We start from the raw sequence: 19,241 nt of genomic DNA, 5'->3' as shown, positions 1-19,241 counted from the left end.
CTGATCGCTCCAGTAGCCGGCCGCCGGGTGATAAGCTGATCGCTCGGCCGCCAAGAATGTGTCCGGGGGGCGGAGTGAGGAGTGGGTGGAGCCGAGCGGGGCCATGGCGCTGAAGACAGGTGAGTGTGCGTGTGTGTATGTACATACATGCGGAGTGGAGTGAGGGAGAGGGCGGAGCCATGCGGGGAAGTGTCGGGCTCCCTGGACACGTAGCGAAGGTAAATATCGGCAAAGCACTTTCCTTGGTTACCCGATATTTACCTTGGTTACGGGTGCAGGGAGCCAGAGAGGGCATGCGCAGTGAAATCTAACGGATTGCGCTGCTCAAAAAAAAGTTACATGCTACGTTCCTCCCGCTGGGTGCAGCGTCAAATTAACGACGCTGCGTCGTCCAGCGGATGCAACGCTGACACTTGCGTTACAGTTCGTCATCCATACAAGTCTATGGAGAATAGCGCATTGCGTTAACGGACTGCGCTATTCTCCATAGTGACGGACTCCGCTGAACGCAAGTGTGAAAGTACCCTAAGATGGCGAGGGACTATGTAGGTGACCATATCAGCGTGCTTTCAGAGTCTACTGTTCCCTTTAACTATTGGGTTTCCAAGCTCAACATTTGGCCAGACCTCGCCTTATACGCTTTGGAAGTGCTAGCTTGCCCTGCTGCAAGTGTGTTGTCTGAGCATGTTTTCAGCTCAGCGGAGTCAATAATAACAGATACTCACACACGATTATCCACGGAAAGTGCAGACAGTTTGATGATGATCAAAATGACCCATAGATGGATTGCCCCAGAGTATCTCAGGCCGCCTGTTAACAAGACCCAATAATAAGTGTAGCCCCAAAATTTGTATTTCTTAAGTTCAAATAAGTTCCATTGTTTCTCATTCAAGACTATTTTGTCTTCTATTATCTAATGAGACCGCATGACTAATCTAACTTGTTATGCTGCTGCGATTTAATTGTTCGGCCCAATCACCCAGGGCAATATTTTTCAAGCCTTTGTATATTATGCACTAGCACAACCACTGTCGAGGCTACACTGTCTATAACAATTAGTCAGGCAGTCTCTATTTGTGTTCTTTAGTGATGCTGTGCTCCACGGTGTGTTACACATGGCCCCCTGCGGAATCAAATTTTTTTTAGCTCCTTGGCATGTTATGCCCTGTTGCTTATCCTACCAATTTTTTAAAAAAAGCTGTTGGGAGCTGTTGGGAGTACCTTCTGATGCTGTGCTCCATGGTGTCTGAACCATTATCCCCTGGGAAGACTGAATTTATTAAACTCCTTAGCATGTTGTGCCCTGTTGCAAATCATACCAATTTTAAAAAAAAAAGCTGTTGGGAGCTACTGAGACTACCTTCTGATGCAGTGATACACGGTGTTTGAACCATTCCCCCCTGGGGAAATAGAATTTTTTTAAATCCTCAGTGTTAGCTAGTGGAATAAAGCCTGAGTTCCAGAGTGAAACAACTGCCACTTCCCCTGGGCTGCATGCTTCACAAACTGTGGTCTATGAAGCAGGCGATGATGATCAGCTTCGATGTCTCAGCGTGGCGTTCATTAGTCCATAAAACATACATTACTGAAAAATTTGAATAGAATTTGAATAGAGGGCCACTGAAGCCGGTGGTGTTAGTGGAGGAAGAGGAGGGCATGGCCAACACCCAAATGGCCACATTGGCAATAGCACTGTATAGTGTTATGGAGTACGTATTCTAACTTTCACACTAATGATATAGGGGACGCAGAAAACTACAAATGACTGCCGTCCCTCCCCAATGTATGTTACAGGGCCCATCTGAGGGCCCTAAGAAGTCTGAGATTTGAGGACAGCCAGTGTCCCTTTCTACATTTGAATAGAGGGCCACTGGAGCAGTGGTGTTGGTGGTGGAGGAGGAGGAGGGCAAGGCCAACATCCCAACGGGCACTTTGTAGCTGACATTTTAAAGTGCTGTCAAATATGTCCCAAAAAAGGAGGTGTGAGACAAACACCAATATAATGTACAAGTTACAGCCCTTTCTAATCGAAAAAGAAGGAAAAATGTAAAAAACGAAATGTGTGAACATATGCTAAAGTGGTTTTTTGGAGGTCGGGGCTTGATTTGACGTTTTATTACAGTGATTAGGCACAAGAAACTGTTTCTTAGCAATTTCCCCTCTTTTACTTTGGTTTGAGAGCTGTTCTGGCAACTACATAAACGCCGCGTGCTGTGCTGAGCACGTTATTCCAAGGCACCAGAAATGCAGTCAAGCACTTTATACAGGCTGTGCCCATACTGTTTCAGCCTTTTCCCATACTCTTTCAGCCTTTTCCCATCCATTTCAGCCTATTCCTCAGTCACCACAGGTCACCGTGAAATTATTCTGGGTTCCCATAGACTTACATTGGGCGTCGAGTATTCGCGAATACTCGAATAGCGGTGACGTATTCGCCGGATATTCAGCTAATCGAATTTTAGGGTATTTGATCATCCCTAATGCTTACCTTTACCACATCATAGAGAGGAAATCACAGAAAAGGGATCACTTACATCTCAAGTTCAATCAAACAGTGCCATAAATAAGAATTAAAAGCACAACTGATAAAGGAGATTACATTTGCATCACTTCATCAAAAAGTTACCTTGCACTTGTGAGTCTTTGCTCTCTTTTAAATAAAACAAAAAGTGCTAAATTTAATTTCACTGTGGCTTTTTAATGACATAAATGGGTGGTCTGGGCATAGGTATCTGATAAAGTATCTTCAGGAGAGGTCATCAGTAGCAAATTGGTGTTGGACCACCACTGATCAGCTGTTTTTTTGCTTCTGTGGTGACTGGAGACACAATTCAAAGTGTAGCAGCTGCTTCTGGCTGTTGTCGGCTCCTTGTAGCGCCCCTGAACCCTTCAGGGCACTACTAGGTACAGCCTCCTGACACAGATGCAGGGCCTACCCCTAGGGACCTGGAAGCTCAGTGCCGGTACCACCAAAACATATAACATCCTCAGTTCCCTCTCCCAATCGTTGGTGATTGATTAGTTGGGGACCCAATGGATGGCCACCTAGGGGTGGAGCCGATCCAGTCCACTAGCCAACAACCCGGGGGGAGGACACAGACAGCGAGTCAGTCAGTAGTGACCATAGTAGGAGACGGATGTGTCTCCAGATGGGGTTGTGTAGCAGTGACCTGACTGGTACAAAAGAGTGGTTGCGAGGGAGGGTACGACGGGGTACCCCTGGAACCAAAGCACCGATGGGGCACAGGCCCCTAGGTTAGATGAATGCTTCAAGCTGCCTAACAAATACCTGCACAGTGAGGGGACCATCCAGGACCTCAGTGACCCAAGAATTCGGGGGCACCAGCAGTAATGAGAGAGCCAGGGACCGGAACAGAACACCGACCCTACAGGGTTCACACTGCCTGCCGTTCGGATCAGAGCCTGACGACAAACAGGAGGGGACCCCCCAGACGCTCCAAGCCACAGGGTTCCCTAAAATGACTGAGAGGAGCAGGGGAAAGAAGCCACCAGGTTACCACACCAGCACTGGGACTACAGGGACCAGGGGTCTGAACCAGCTGTCCAGCATTACCATCGCTGTGAGTAAATGACAGTTGCACTGCATTCCCATCGTGTGGTCTTCTTTCTTTCCACACCGCACTCCATCATCTACCCCCTGGGGCTCAGCCCTACTTGCGGAGGGCCCAACATCCAAGCTGCCATCACCATCAGCCCCAGTGGCCATAAACTGGGCAGCAGTGGCTCCAACCACTTAGCCGCAACCCGCAAGTGGCGTCACAACATAAACTCTTTCATCTCCCCTGTATATAAATCCCTTTTAAAGCGACCCCCAGTGTCACGGAACCGGACAACAGCCATTCCACACCCGTGACACTTCAACCCCACACATATACGGCCCAGGAGCGAGTACCCCATAGCTCTGGGGCAAGACATCTTACATTACATTTTCTGTTCTTTTGGATAAAAGCTGTACAGCAAAAGTCTCTAACAGCAGGCAGCAGCCACCGCACTTTGAATAAAGTCTCACTCATCAGCTCCTTTCACAGTTTTTACAATTAGCCACCACCAGAACAAAAATCAGCTGATCGATGGGGGCGCCAGGCGTCGGACCAACACCAATCTATTATTGATGAACTAACCTATGGATCAGAGACCTCTGCTCGGACAACCCTTTTAAAACAATTTTGCTAGGGAAAGATATAATGTTTGAGAATTAGTAGAAAAAGGTTTTTTTTCCTAAACAGTGGCTGTGGCTGAGTACTACACATCTACTACCTATTGATTTGAAGTACCCAGCCACAGCCACTATACAGATGACAAAACATCACTGTTCAACTCTGCAACTGAGTAGTTCTGGCCACAAGCAGCACCTGGAACAGCTGATTTAATGGGGGTGCAGGCTGTCACACTCCCACAGATCAGACATTAATAACCAATATTGAGGGTAAGCCATCAAAGTTAAAGGGGTTGTCCACTAATAGGACAACCCCTTCTGATTCCACGTGTTTTCCTCAAGTAAAATAATAAAGACTAGTACACTTAACGCCCAAGTGTCCGGCATCCAACAAGAATATGAGATGCTGGACACTTGCGAGTTAAGTATACTAGTTTGTGTTACCTGGGAGTTGGCCCAGAGATCTTTGTCCGAGCACCACACCTTATCCTGCAGAACGCTGAATGAACTTTAGATCTGTTGACCTGATCAACTATTGTTTATAAAATAATAAAGACTTTACTCACCAAATATGCTAGTGCCGCTCCAGCGATGTCTGGGATCGCGGTGCTAGGGCTCACATGGGGTTGTGATATCATGCGAGCCCTGCATCCAGTCTTAGTTTCTCCCCACCTTCGGACCAAACAAGTTAATCAAGTGAGTGCTGCGTCTGCCCTCACTTCACGTTGATTGTTTGTTTGGTCCAAACGTGGGGAGCAGGAAGCCGTGACTGATTGGACGCGGGCTCGCGTGATGTCAGAACCCCATGTGAGCCCCAGCATCACAATCCCGGACACCGCTGGAATAAAACCAGCACGGGAGGTGAGTAAAGTCTTTATTATTTTACCTGGGGGAAACATGTGGAATCAGAAGGGGTTGTCCTAGTAGTGGACAACCCCATTAAAGTCCTGAAGAACCCTTATAATTGCATTTTTAACACGATTAAAAAAATAATTGTTAATGGTAGCACATTGTCCTGTGTAAACAGGAATCTGCTGCAGATAGTAAACAAACTGTAGGGGCAATTAAAGACTGTTCACCTTCAAAACGTTTAGTAAAGGGGCCTTTGCTGATTGACTTGTTATCTTGTTGGTGCACATTATGGACAGAAAACTGCCTGTGTGCAAGGACCTTAATATTTTACTGTGGATTAGGTGATGTTATACTTATCTATATCTTTTAAAAGAAGATTTCTAAAAGCACTAGTGTCCAAACTGGAAATGGCAAAGTGTTCAGGATTTTATAGATTAAGGGTCTTTTTACATAGACACGAAAAAGATGCAATCAACCAAGGGACAAGGCTGATCGTTCATCAGCTGATGGCTGCCAATGTGTCTTAACATGTAACTATCACTAAACAAGTGGTGGGTAGACTGATTGTTACCCAGGATTTTCATCAGGACATTCTACACAACTAGCAGGATGGAGTTTCTGCCCATCGGGTGAGGAATATAAGTGTTATCTCTCGCCAGCACATATGTGAACCATGCATTGATAGCAATACAGGGGTTAGAAAAACCGTTGGTGCAACCTGTGTAGCCCCACAGGGATCCAAGTGGAAATTGAGGCCCATTTTCACCTCTTAGGCCCCTTGCAAATGTTATTGTTCAGTATTTTACATCAGTATTTGTAAGCCAAGACTAGGAGTGGAACAATCAGAGGAATGTATAAGAGAAACACAGGCACCACTTCTGTATTTATCACCCACTCCTGGTTTTGGATTACAAATACTCAACATGTGCACATGGCCTTACAAATACTAAGGTAAAAAGCTCATCAAATACTCAACTTGAGCACGTGGCCTTACAAATACTGAGGCAAAAAGCTAATCAAATACTCAACTTGAGCACGTGGCCTTACAAATACTGAGGTAAAATATTCACCTAAAACTCAATGTGTGCACGTGGCCTTACAAATACTAAGGTAAAAAGCTCATCAAATACTCAACTTGAGCACGTGGCCTTACAAATACTAAGGTAAAATATTCACCTAAAACTCAATGTGTGCACGTGGCCTTACAAATACTAAGGTAAAAAGCTCATCAAATACTCAACTTGAGCACGTGGCCTTACAAGTACTGAGGTAGAAAGCTCACCCAGTACTCAACGTGTGCACGTGGCCTTAATCAACAAACATATTCTGTTACAGACAAATGATAAATTATTGGACTGCATATTGTTCTTGCACCGAGTCCCTCTTTTGACTGAGCCCTCCAGTGCAGCATTGCCTAGCATAAATGTATTTACAAATCTGATAACAGTTTTTCAGATACAAGATAAAGATGAAGGGGAATCAAAAGTTTTATCATTTATTGCTAATCACTTTGGATCATTTAGTAATGAACCAACTCAGTGGCTGGATTTTTCTGACCAATTATAAGTACTATCCTCTTGTTTCTTCTGCTGATCAAATACAGTCAAATGAGAAAACACTCTCTCCCGACAACCCATCCTGCTCCTATACACATGAACTGTTAAGCTCGGCCATCAGACGGGAAAGTGAGGGGGCTAGTCCAGATTTCCCCACACTTATCAGATGATCGAGTAGCCCCTTTGAAATCTACGGTTCTCCTGTAATGTGTATGTGTAGTGCCCCTGAGCCACTCAGGGCACTACTAGCAACTGCATCCTCACGGGGATGCAGGGCATAGCCCCAGGACCTGAAACACCAGTGCCAGCAACACCTAGACACACCAAAATCCTAGTTACCACTCCACACCAGGGGTAACTGGTTAGTCGTACACAAGGGGATGGCCACCTAGAGGGCGGAGCCAGACCAGGGGATTAGCCAACCTGGTGGGAGGGGACAGCAGTCAGTCTACGGAAGCAAGTGAAAGTGGAAAGACAAGTCTAGAGCTGGGTTGTGTAACGGTGGCCCGGGGACACAGGAGAGTGGTCGCCAGGGCAGGTACACCCGAGTACCGCTGGGACCAGAGCTCAGGGCCCTAGGTCAGGTGACAGTTTCAGATGGCTTGGCAAATACCTGCACATTGAGGGGACCTTCACGGACCTCACTGACCCACAGACCCGGGGGCACGAGCAGTAAAGCAAGGATCAGGGTTCGGGACACAGACCAGCCCTACAGGGTCCACACTGCCCGCCGTACGGACAAGGAGACTGCCACAAAAAGGGACAGTCAGGCCTCAAACCACTCCATGCTACCGGGACCCAACCACACTGAGGGTGCCGGGGATAGAGCAACGAGTCAACTGGCACTAGAACTACAGGGACCTGAACCAGCCGTCCGAGGGTCAAGAGTGAGTAGAGACTGTTAACTACAACCCATGATGTGCCCTCCCTTATTACTCCATCATACATCTCCCAGGCTCAGCCCTACCTGCGGAGGGCCTACCACCACAGTTGCCATTACCACCAGCCCTGGAGATAATCAACTCAGCAGCGGCGGTTCCACCATCTTAACCGCAACCCGCAGATGGCGTCACACAAATGTGTTACGCCCTGGCCTATCAGGTTGTCACAAGGGTGCCGTGAAATCTGCCCTTCTGCATGGTACCCGCTCCTTCTTGGTTACAGGTCCTGTCACTTTGGTGTTGCCACCAGCAAGTGTACACAAATCCTGAGGAACACACTGCATCACACCCACCAAACACCCATTGGCCAGCCTGAGGGAAAAAGGGCCACCCAGATGGAGGGCTGGTAGAAGGAGGGCAGAAGTGTCAGTGCAGTTGAGTTGGAGTCGAGTTGAGGAGAGGAGAGGAGAGAGACAGTGGTGACAGACCAGGTCACGCTGTGGAGCTGGGCTCCTGTACCCGTCCCAGGTGCCAGACGTTGGCCTGGCAAGAAGGAGCTGGAACCCCGGTCACAGGGGGTAGTGGCAGGGAGCACGGTGCTGCTACAAAGAGTAGGCCGGCTGCCTTGTGCTACAACCGGGCAGGGACCAGGGCACGACGAGGTACGCAGACCCTAGGCTGGGAAGTAGCTTCACGCAACCCAGTAATTCACCCGACGGGAACGGACTCTTCAGGAACCGTTCCCCAACCACTCCAGAATCGGGGTACTAGCGCAACGAGGGGGATAGGACTTCCCACAACCGTCCAGAAAATCCCAAGCGTGAACCCTGAGAGCAAGCTCACCCTGCTAGCCACGCAGGTGAGCGGGACCCGAAACACTCCAAGTGTAAGGGATCCACACGTAGGGCACACAGTGCCAAGGGACAAGGCTTCAGGTCAACAGGCAACACCTAGAGTACACGGAGTCACCGTGCCCGTCCAAGGACCAGAGTGCTCAAGAGTTTGGTTTACCTGGTGTCAGCGTCAGTGATTTTGGACTGTGTGAGTACACGTTACCACCCCAGGACACCACTCCCCTGCCCACGGAGGGGTTAACAACTTAAGCTGCCACACACCAGCGTCTCCGGGCTTCCCCAAACCGGCAGCGGTGGTCTCTCACGTTACCACACACCGTGGGTGGCGTCATGAACATTATCCCTAAAACCACAAACAAACAATCTCCCTTTTATTTCTGTGGGTGTCGCACAACGCTGCCTCGGATCCGGAGACCCCTCGAGCCACTGCGGATCCGGGTACGAGGACTACCGTCTCCATGGTAACCGGTGAGGATCTTTGTTGAGTCCGGATACCGTGTTTCCGGGCGGCACAAATGACTTTAATCTCCCCTGTAAATACTCCCCATTAAAAAGCACCCAGGGCACGTGACGGGCAACGGCCACCAAAGTGACATTCCCCAGTTATACACTGCTCGGGACCGAGTACCCCATTCCCTCATTCCCTCGGTGACACATATGGAGACATTAAGTAAGTTTTTACACTGTTACATTTAGATTTCATTAACTTTTATCATTAATATTCTATTCAGTGGTAAAACTAACCTCACAGTTTAACTCCATTTCTGTTTCCATTGTTACAATCTTCACTTTTAAAGTCTTCTGCTGCTTCTTCTTCAGACTCCGGATGGACATAGCTTATGGTGTAGCTCTAATTTTGAGAAAAATATTAATCATTATGGAAAATAATATTATTAAATATAAAAGTATCTTATATTTAACTTCACTATTCACTTCATATACAGAGTGAGTTCACAGTTTATGTATTTCTTGAGTTGTGGCCAGTGGTCAACTGCCAATGGCAGCATACCACAGGGCCGCTATAGGGCCCATAAGTCGGGAGGGCCCAGTGCCAGTGTTGGCACTAAATTTCACCGCGCACTGCGTTGCATGTTCAACTGTATCGACATTGTGGATGCCAAAAAGCTGAAAGCAATGATGAAAAAGGGAGCGATTTGCTGTCCACTCCCTCCTCAATCATTTTCCCACTCCATCTGATCTCTGACAGTTCAGCGTGGCAGGCGCGATGGCATCACTTCATCTTGCCTGCTGTGCTAAGCAGTGAAGCGCAACAGGGAACAAGGAGAGGTGAGTATTTTTTTTAGTTTTTAAATCAATGAGTAGAATAGAACATACATAGAAGTCATTGTGGGCACATTATACTATATGGAGGACTATGTGGGACCCATTATACTTCGTGGAAGGCAATTTGAGACACATTATACTATATGGAACGCAATTATTACACTGAATGATAGGCAATGTAGTGGAATTATATGACATGGAAAGCAATATGCAGCCTATCATACTATAAGGAATGCAATGTGGAGTCCATTATAATATATGGAAGGCAATGTGGGGCCCATTATACTATATGGCAGGTAATGTGTGGCCCATTATACTATATGGAAGGCAAACTGGGTGCATTATGCTATATGAAATGGAATGTGGGGGCCATTGTACTATATGGATGACTATGTGGGGCACATTGTACTGTATGGAAGGCAATGTGAGGTCCATTATACTGTGTGCAGGACTATGTGGGGCCCATTATACTATTTAGAGGACTATGTGGGGCCCATTATTCTACATGGAAGACTTTATGGGGCCAATTATACTGTTTAGAGGACTATGAGGGGCTCATTACACTGTTTGAGGACTATGTGGGGCCCATTATACTGTATGTATATGTGGCGCCCCTGAGGCTTCCGTCGCCACAGAGATATTGCAACTCAGCCAGAGGTGTGATGTCCCATCCTGGGTAAGAATGGGGTCATATGCCGGTCCACAGACTAAAACTTGCACACACCAATTGGTAGGCATACACTGGGTCAGGGATAGTGGCAGCCACCCCTATAGATGTATTTATGGGGCCGTAAGTCCCATTCCTGGTCCCCAATGGTGTGGGTGGGACTAGTCCGGCCCGACACCGAGTCACCTAAGGCCCTGTGGTGGGCGAGTCATATAGAGGGCTGTGTGGGGGGCACAGTTAGGAGATCATACTGTTTTGTGGTCTCCATATTTTGCTGGGGGAGTTAATGGGGAGTACAGAATGGTCATTATACAGTGCGTGAATAGGGCACTGTGGAGGAATTGATTTTGGGAGTATCATACTGTGTTTGGGTTGGGGGGTAATTTTGTTGGCATTATACTTTATGGGAGCCATGAAAGAGGAATCTAGTGCTTTCAATAAGAGAAAAAATATTTTGTAAGGGCTGGAAAGTTGTGTGGTATGCTTCTTTGTGACACCCCAACAATGTATTTATTTATTTGTTTATTTTGAAGGGGGGGGGTTATGAACTTCTGCTTTGGGGCCCCATGATTTATATATATTTACATATATATATATATATATATAGTATAGATATATATATATATATATATATATATATATATATATAGATATATATATATATATATATATAGCTCTTATCTATATATATAATTGCCTTATTCTGTCTGTCTGTCTGTCTGTCTGTCTGTCTTGCTCCAAAATTGTGAACTTACGGTGACACAAAGCTGATTGGCCGCTGGGCTCGCCATGGCCCTGCCCCCCGGCACGGATTGGCCGCTCGCCTCACCTCGGCTCCGCCCCCCACGGATTGGTCGCTCGCCTCGGCCTGGCCCCGCCCTCCGCATGGATTGGTCGCTCGCCCCGGCCCTCCGCATGCATCGCCAGACATAACCTTGCGCTGCTGGGATCGTGACGGAGCCGGTGAACGCTGGTAACCATTATACACATCGGGTAACTAAGGTCCCTTAGTTACCCGATGTGTATCATAGTTACCAGTGTACACCGGCTCCGTCACGAACCCAGCAGCGCCAGACATACCCTTGCGATGCTGGGATCGTGACGGAGCCGGTGAACGCTGGTAACCATTATACACATCGGGTAACTAAGGTCCCTTAGTTACCCGATGTGTATCATAGTTACCAGCGTACACCGGCTCCCGGTACACATGTGCAGGGAGCCGGCATTATACTCCTCTCCCCCCAGGACTACTCCTCCTATTATAGTCCTCCTATTATACTCCTCTCTGAGTATAATAGGAGAACTATTATAGCATGGGGGATGGAGCATGATGGGGGGTGCGCAGCATGGGGGATGTAGCACGATGGGGAGTGCGCAGCATGGGGGATGGAGCACGATGGGGAGTGCGCAGCATGGAGGATGTAGCATGATGGGGAGTGCGCAGCATGGGGGATGGAGCACGATGGGGAGTGCGCAGCATGGGGGATGGAGCACGATGGGGGGTGTGCAGCATGGGGGATGGAGCACGATGGGGGGTGTCCAGCATCGGGGATGGAGCACGATGGGGAATGCGCAGCATAGGGGATGGAGCACGATGGGGGTGGGCAGCATGGGGGATGGAGCACGATGGGGGGTGCGCAGCATGGGGGATGGGGCACGATGGGGGGTGCGCAGCATGGGGGATGGAGCACGATGGGAGGTGCACACCTCCCCCCAACACACACACACAACACACCACACACACTGGGAACCACAAACACCACCATACACAGACACCCACACACACAGACAACGCCGCACACACACAACACCCAACACACAAACACCGCGGCATACATAAATATACGCACATACCGCACAACACACACATTGCACAAAACATAACTCCCCCCAAAACACACCACACCCACACAAACCGCGCAACACACACACAAAATGCTACAGACACACAGCGCTCCACAAACAACGCAACACACGCAATACATATACAACACCGCTCTCACCCCCCGCCACACCCAGACAACACCCAGAACATGTACAGCGCCCTACACAAACACTTGGTAACTACACACAACAACATCTATATATATATATATATATATATATATATCTATATATATATATACTAGAAGGTGGCCCGATTCTACGCATCGGGTATTCTAGAATTTACGTATTGTGTAGTTCATGTATGATTTTTGTTATAGATATAGATATATATATATATATTTATATATATATATAGATGTTGTTGTGTGTAGTTACCAAGTGTTTGTGTAGGGGCTGTACATGTTCTGGGTGTTGTCTGGGTGTGGCGGGGGGTGAGAGCGGTGTTGTATGTGTGTTGCGTTGTTTGTGGAGCGCTGTGTGTCTGTCGCGTTGTGTGTGTGTGTGTTGCGCGGTTTGTGTGGGTGTGGTGTGTTTTGGGGGGGAGGTATGTTTTGTGCAATGTGTGTGTTGTGCGGTATGTGCGTATATTTATGTATGCCGCGGTGTTTGTGTGTTGGGTGCTGTGTGTGTGCAGCGTTGTCTGTGTGTGTGGGTGTCTGTGTATGGCGGTGTTTGTGGTTCCCTGTGTGTGTGTGTGTGTGTGTGTGTGTTGGGGGGAGGTGTGCACCTCCCATCGTGCTCCATCCCCCATGCTGCGCACCCCCCATCATGCCCCATCCCCTATGCTGCGCATTCCCCATCGTGCTCCATCCCCCATGCTGCGCACCCCCCATCGTGCTCCATCCCCCATGCTGCGCACTCCCCATCGTGCTCCATCCTCCATGCTGCGCACTCCCGATCGTGCTCCATCCTCCATGCTGCGCACTCCCCATCATGCTCCATCCCCCATGCTGCGCACCCCCCATCGTGCTACATCCCCCATGCTGCGCACCCCCCATCGTGCTACATCCCCCATGCTGCGCACTCCCCATCGTGCTACATCCCCCATGCTGCGCACTCCCCATCGTGCTACATCCCCCATGCTGCGCACCCCCCATCGTGCTACATCCCCCATCGTGCTGCATCCCCCATCGTGCTACATCCCCCATGCTGCGCACTCCCCATCGTGCTACATCCCCCATGCTGCGCACCTGCCATCGTGCTCCATCCGCCATGCTGCGCACTCCCCATCGTGCTACATCCGCCATGCTGCGCACTCCCCATCGTGCTACATCCCCCATGCTGCGCACTCCCCATCGTGCTACATCCCCCATGCTGCGCACTCCCCATCGTGCTACATCCCCCATGCTGCGCACTTCCCATCGTGCTACATCCCCCATGCTGCGCACCCCCCCATCGTGCTACATCCCCCATCGTGCTACATCCCCCATCGTGCTACATCCCCCATGCTGCGCACTCCCCATCGTGCTACATCCCCCATGCTGCGCACCCGCCATCGTGCTCCATCCACCATGCTGCGCACTCCCCATCGTGCTACATCCCCCATGCTGCGCACCTCCCCATCGTGCTACATCCCCCATGCTGCGCACTCCCCATCGTGCTACATCCCCCATGCTGCGCACTCCCCATCGTGCTACATCCCCCATGCTGCACACTCCCCATCGTGCTACATCCCCCATGCTGCGCACTCCCCATCGTGCTACATCCCCCATGCTGCGCACTCCCCATCGTGCTACATCCCCCATGCTGCGCACTCCCCATCGTGCTACATCCCCCATGCTGCGCACCCCATCGTGCTACATCTTCCATGCTGCGCACCCCCCATCGTGCTACATCCCCCATGCTATAATAGTTCTCCTATTATACTCAGAGAGGAGTATAATAGGAGGACTGTAATAGGAGGAGTAGTCCTGGAGGGAGAGGAGTATAATGCCGGCTCCCTGCACATGTGTACCGGGAGCCGGTGTACATTGGTAACTATGATACACATCGGGTAACCAAGGGACCTTAGTTACCCGATGTGTATAATGGTTACCAGCGTTCACGGGCTCCGTCAAGATCCCAGCATCGCAAGGTTATGTCTGGCGCTCCTGGGATCGTGACGGAGCCGGTGTACACTGGTAACTATGATACACATCGGGTAACCAAGGGACCTTAGTTACCCGATGTGTATAATGGTTACCAGCGTTCACGGACTCGGTCAAGATCCCAGCATCGCAAGGTTATGTCTGGCGCTGCTGGGATCGTGACGGAGCCGGTGTAGAAGCAAGCGATATCCCAGGATGTTGTGAGTGTGTGGATGTGATGTGTGAGGTGTGTGTGAGAGTGAGTGTGATCTGATGTGTGTGTGTGTACTCACCTGGGAGTCGGAGCTCCGTGTCAGTTGGGCCAGAGCGAGCGTGCATTGCGTGAGGGGGGCGGGGCCTGCAGAGAGCCGGGGCGAGAGGCCAATCCGTGGGGGGGGGGGCGGGGCCATGGCGAGCCCAGCGGCCAATCAGCTTTGTGTCACCGTAAGGACACAATTTTGGAGCATGACAGACAGACAGACAGACAGACAGACAGAATAAGGCAATTATATATATAGATAACAAAAATCATACATGAACTACACAATACGTAAATTCTAGAATACCCGATGCGTAGAATCGGGCCATCTTCTAGTATATATATATATATATATATATATATATATATATATATGCCCCTGGTTTTGACCACTAGTTTATTGCAATGGCTAAGGTGGCATGTCTATAAACATGCACCACGGTTCTGACTATGATAGCTCTTACACTAATACAAATTTCAGTGGTATTTTTTTGTTGGGTGGGTAAGTACTATTTTCCCTCTATCATATATATGTTTTTATTCTTTTTGGTATCCCCAGCAAAGCAAAAAAAAAAAAAATTAAGCTGACTTACATTGGCAGTGTGCCTTTCTAGAACACGTTGGTCTTATTTTTCTATAATACAAATATTGGACCAACATTAATCAAAGGCGGAGGCTCACTTAAAAGTTTAACAGCTTTGCAGGAAGCACCGATCATTTGGGTATGCAATGTTTCTGGCCAAGCCTATAAACTAGGTAACAATAAATGACTAAATAACCAGTAGAAAGCATGTCAGTAATGTAATACAACATTCCGACAATGTTCTTAGAATGAATCAGAATAATAAATAGATTCAAGGGTGAAATTTCACAGAGTATTGCAAGTGATGAAGCACATAACAAGCTTTCTGATGTACAGCTTTTGGTACTGGGTTGAACATTACATTATTTCAAGAAAGCTTGGTGGTACTGCATCATTTCATGATGATCTCAATCATTGAAAGGTTTTTTCTACACTTTGATTTGGTGGTCTATCCTTAGAACAGACCATCAATACAACATAAGTGGAGGTATAACCACACCAATCAGATAGATAAAGGGGAGAGAGTAATCGCATTAGCACGGCATCACCCGTATTGTTTGCCATGCACAGAACCATACATTAGAGATGGTTGTGCTACAAAACAGCTCAGTCCCATTCACTTCAGTTGCAGTGACATACAGTACCTAGCACAGCCGCTGCAAAATGTGCCTGGTAAACAATGATGGCCGCTTTTCGTAGTTCCAGAAAAACCTTGTGCAGACATAACAACTTAGTTATAAATGTTAATAATGTAAGGTACTTAGCATTTTTTAATCAAAGAGCACAAAAGCCATCCAGAAACGCCAAGGTGTATCTAAATATGGATGGTCTCTAATCACCAAATGTTCTCCATCCATATTTAGGTACAGTTTGAAGTGGTTGGATAGCTTTTGCGCCCTTTGATAAAAAAAATGCTAGCTAAGTACCTTACCTTTTTATTTTTTATAGCAATATTGGAATTCATGGATTTATTAATCGCAGTGTGTTGATGCACCGTATATGTCTGTATATTGGCCATGTAGAGTGGCGTGGGGTAGTAATTGTGGGCGTGGGATTGACTCTGGACACCCCAACACACTACATACAACACATGGTCCTGGCTTGGTGTGTGAACTTGCATCATGTGGACTGTGCTGCAGAGTAGGCCGCATGTCGCAGTTGGCATCGGCTGGCCAGGACCAAAAGGTGACACAAGGAGACCACCAGTTCAGTTCCAATCACAACTCTTTATTTAATGGTTCATCTTCACAAACTTTAGATTTAAGATAGCAAGCACACTTCTTCCAACACGTTTCAGTTGTTCAAAGCACATGACAGGCACATTTTCAGTTTCCACTGGATTTTTCTGATCTTACTGCCTTGAGTCCCAGAACAACCCAGCCTAACACTATAGTCCAATTCATGACAGTCACCTTCCCTTCCCTAACTATCTTTTACCCTATTGTCTGGTATTACCTATACATATAGTCTTACTGTACATTACACAGGAACACATTACAATACATCACAATGAAATAAGACATATCACACCAGATCAGGATTCACATAGCACATTATTTACAATGGACATAGAACACAAATCACATTACACTACATGACAATACAATAACACGATTGGTGTCTTCAAGAAAAGGAACACGACAACACCCAGTCCACTTCTTTACAGCCACATAGTGTATTTGTGCACCTGTACATTAATTTAATACTAAAGGGTCCTTGGGTCCTACAATTGAAACCAGAAGTTTACATATGCATATTTTTCTCAGTATCTGACATAAAATTAAAATAAACCTTTCCCGTTTTAGGTCAATTAGGATTACCAAAATTATTTATTTCTGACAAATGCCAGAATAAAGCAAGAATAAAGCATTTTTATTACTTTCTGAAAATCAAAAGTTTACATACACTAAGAGTGCTATGCCCTTAAACAATATGGGCAGTTCATATGATGATGTCATGTCTTTGGAAGCTTCTGATAGGCTTATTGGAAACATGTCAGTTAATTAGAGACACACCTGTGGATGTATTTTCATGCACACCTGAAACACACTGCTGTTTTGTGTAGATTCATGGGAAAGTCAAAGGAAATCAGCCAGGATCTCAGGAAGATTATTGTAGACTTGCATAAGTCTGGTTCATCCTTGGGTGTAATTTCCAGATATCTGAAGGTGCCTCGTTCATCTGTACAAACAATTATATGCAAGTACAAACAAGATGGGAATGTCCAGCCATCATACTGCTCAGACATGAGACTGGTTCTGTGTACCAAAGATGAATGTGTTTTGGTGAGACTTGCACATCAACCCAAGAACAAAATCAAAGAACCTTGTGAAGATGTTGGTGGAAGTTGGTAAGATTTTGTCATCCACAGTAAAACAAGCACTGTATCAACATAAGCTGAAAGGCCACGCTGCCAGGAAGAAAAATTACTCCCAAAGAAACATAAAAAGCCAGATTAATGTTTCCAAATGCACACAGGAACAAAGACCTTAATTTTTGGAGCTATGTCCTGTGTTCTGACAAAACTGAAATTGAACTGTTTGGCCATAATGACTATCGTAATGTTTGGAGGAAAAAGGGAGAAGCTTTGAGAACTAAGAACACCATCAGAACTATGAAACAGGGGGATGTATAGAAAAGCAATCCTGCCGCAATGGCAAAAGCAGTACAGCCCAAATCCTGATTAGAATACCAATGGCAGGACAGTACTACACAATGTACGTTGGTGGTACAAATGTGTATACACACAATGCACGTTGTGCATTTAGATTTAATTCTAAATCCTTGCTTTAACTGAAACAGGGGGATGGCAACATTATGTTGTGGGGTTGTTTCGCTGCAGGAGGGACTGGTGCACTTCACAAAACAGATGGCATCATGAGGAAAGAATATTATGTGACAATACTGAAGCAACATCTTAAGACATCAGCCAGGAACTTAAAGCTTGAGCTTAAATGGGTCTTACAAATGGACAATGACCTGACGTATACTGCCAAACTGGTTACAAAGTTGCTTAAGGATAACAAAGTCAATGTTTTGGAGTGGCTATCACAAAACCGTGATCTAAATCCTATTGAAAATCTATGGGCAAAGCTGAAAAGGCAGGTGCCAGCAAGGCGTCCTACAAACATTGCTCAGTTACACCAGTTCTGTGAGGAGAAATAGGCCAAAATTCCTACAAACTATTGTGAGAAGCTTGTGGAAGGATATTCATAGCGTTTAACTCAAGATTACAGTTTAAGGGCAATGGTACCAAATACTAATTAAATGTAGGTAAACTTTTGACTTTGCAGAAAGTAATAAAAATGTCTTACAACATTCTCTCTTATTATTTTGGCATTTGGCAAATATAAAAAATGTTGGTAATCCTAATTCACCTAAAACAGGAAAGGTTTATTCCGATTTCATGTCAGATAGTAAGAAGAACATGCAGATGTGTCTTTTTACATAGTGGATGGAAACTCTGGTTTCAACTGTATATTGGTTTTCCCTTTTCTACAGTAATTTAATTTACATCACTAAATTCCAAAGTCCAAAGCTTTTTAACTATTCTGCTGACGGCATCTATAAGCATGCCTGTTTTCTGCGATATGAGTTATATTTTTAATGCCACCATTTTGAACTTCTATTTAAGGGGGGGAGGGAATTGAGGTGGATTTGGCTTCTTGTTAACAAATGACATATTAGAGGGGTTGTCCAGTCCATTTAATTTTTTTTTTTTCCAAAAGCGTACGACATTTAAAAAAAATACTGAGTGCATAGTAGTCAGTCACCTCACATGTCCCTTGCGCTCTTGTGCTGCAGCTTCTTGGGTTCCAAGTGATTCTTTCTATCCTCACCCACAGCAAGGACATCATTTTATGTGCTGCTCTATTTTTCTATTAGGCTTTCTTAGCACAATTTTGTACGTTTTTGTTTCTGAATTGTAAAACTTATGTTTTTCAGAAAATTTAACAAGCAATTTATGGTGTTTTGTTTTTATATAACAGAGGTGTGCCGCCCCCGTATCAGCAGTCGGGCTGCTCGGATCCGGATCCGCGGTGGCTCAGGGGGTGTTCAGACCCGGGGGGTCGTGCGGCCACTCAAATGAAGGGGGTACTTACAGGGGATTGTGTTAAAGTTCGTGATGCCACCCGTGGTATGTGGTAATGTGGAGTACCACCCCTGCAGTTGGA

General features: G+C 46.8%; 1 protein-coding gene across 2 annotated transcripts in view; it reads right to left on the bottom strand.

Annotated features, from left to right (window-relative positions):
* Positions 1-19,241, bottom strand: part of LOC142291653 (merlin-like) — a 121,864-nt gene that overhangs the window by 86,088 nt on the left and 16,535 nt on the right. For both annotated transcript variants that reach the window (XM_075336331.1, XM_075336332.1), the window contains exon 2: positions 9,065-9,170. In XM_075336331.1, coding sequence (XP_075192446.1) covers positions 9,065-9,154 — 90 coding nt within the window. In that variant the 5' untranslated portion in view covers positions 9,155-9,170. The remainder of the gene's footprint in view (positions 1-9,064; positions 9,171-19,241) is intronic.

This window comes from Anomaloglossus baeobatrachus, chromosome 2 (assembly GCF_048569485.1).
Source record: "Anomaloglossus baeobatrachus isolate aAnoBae1 chromosome 2, aAnoBae1.hap1, whole genome shotgun sequence".
Lineage (NCBI taxonomy): Eukaryota > Metazoa > Chordata > Amphibia > Anura > Aromobatidae > Anomaloglossus > Anomaloglossus baeobatrachus.
This window is presented reverse-complemented; position numbering and strand designations above follow the sequence as displayed.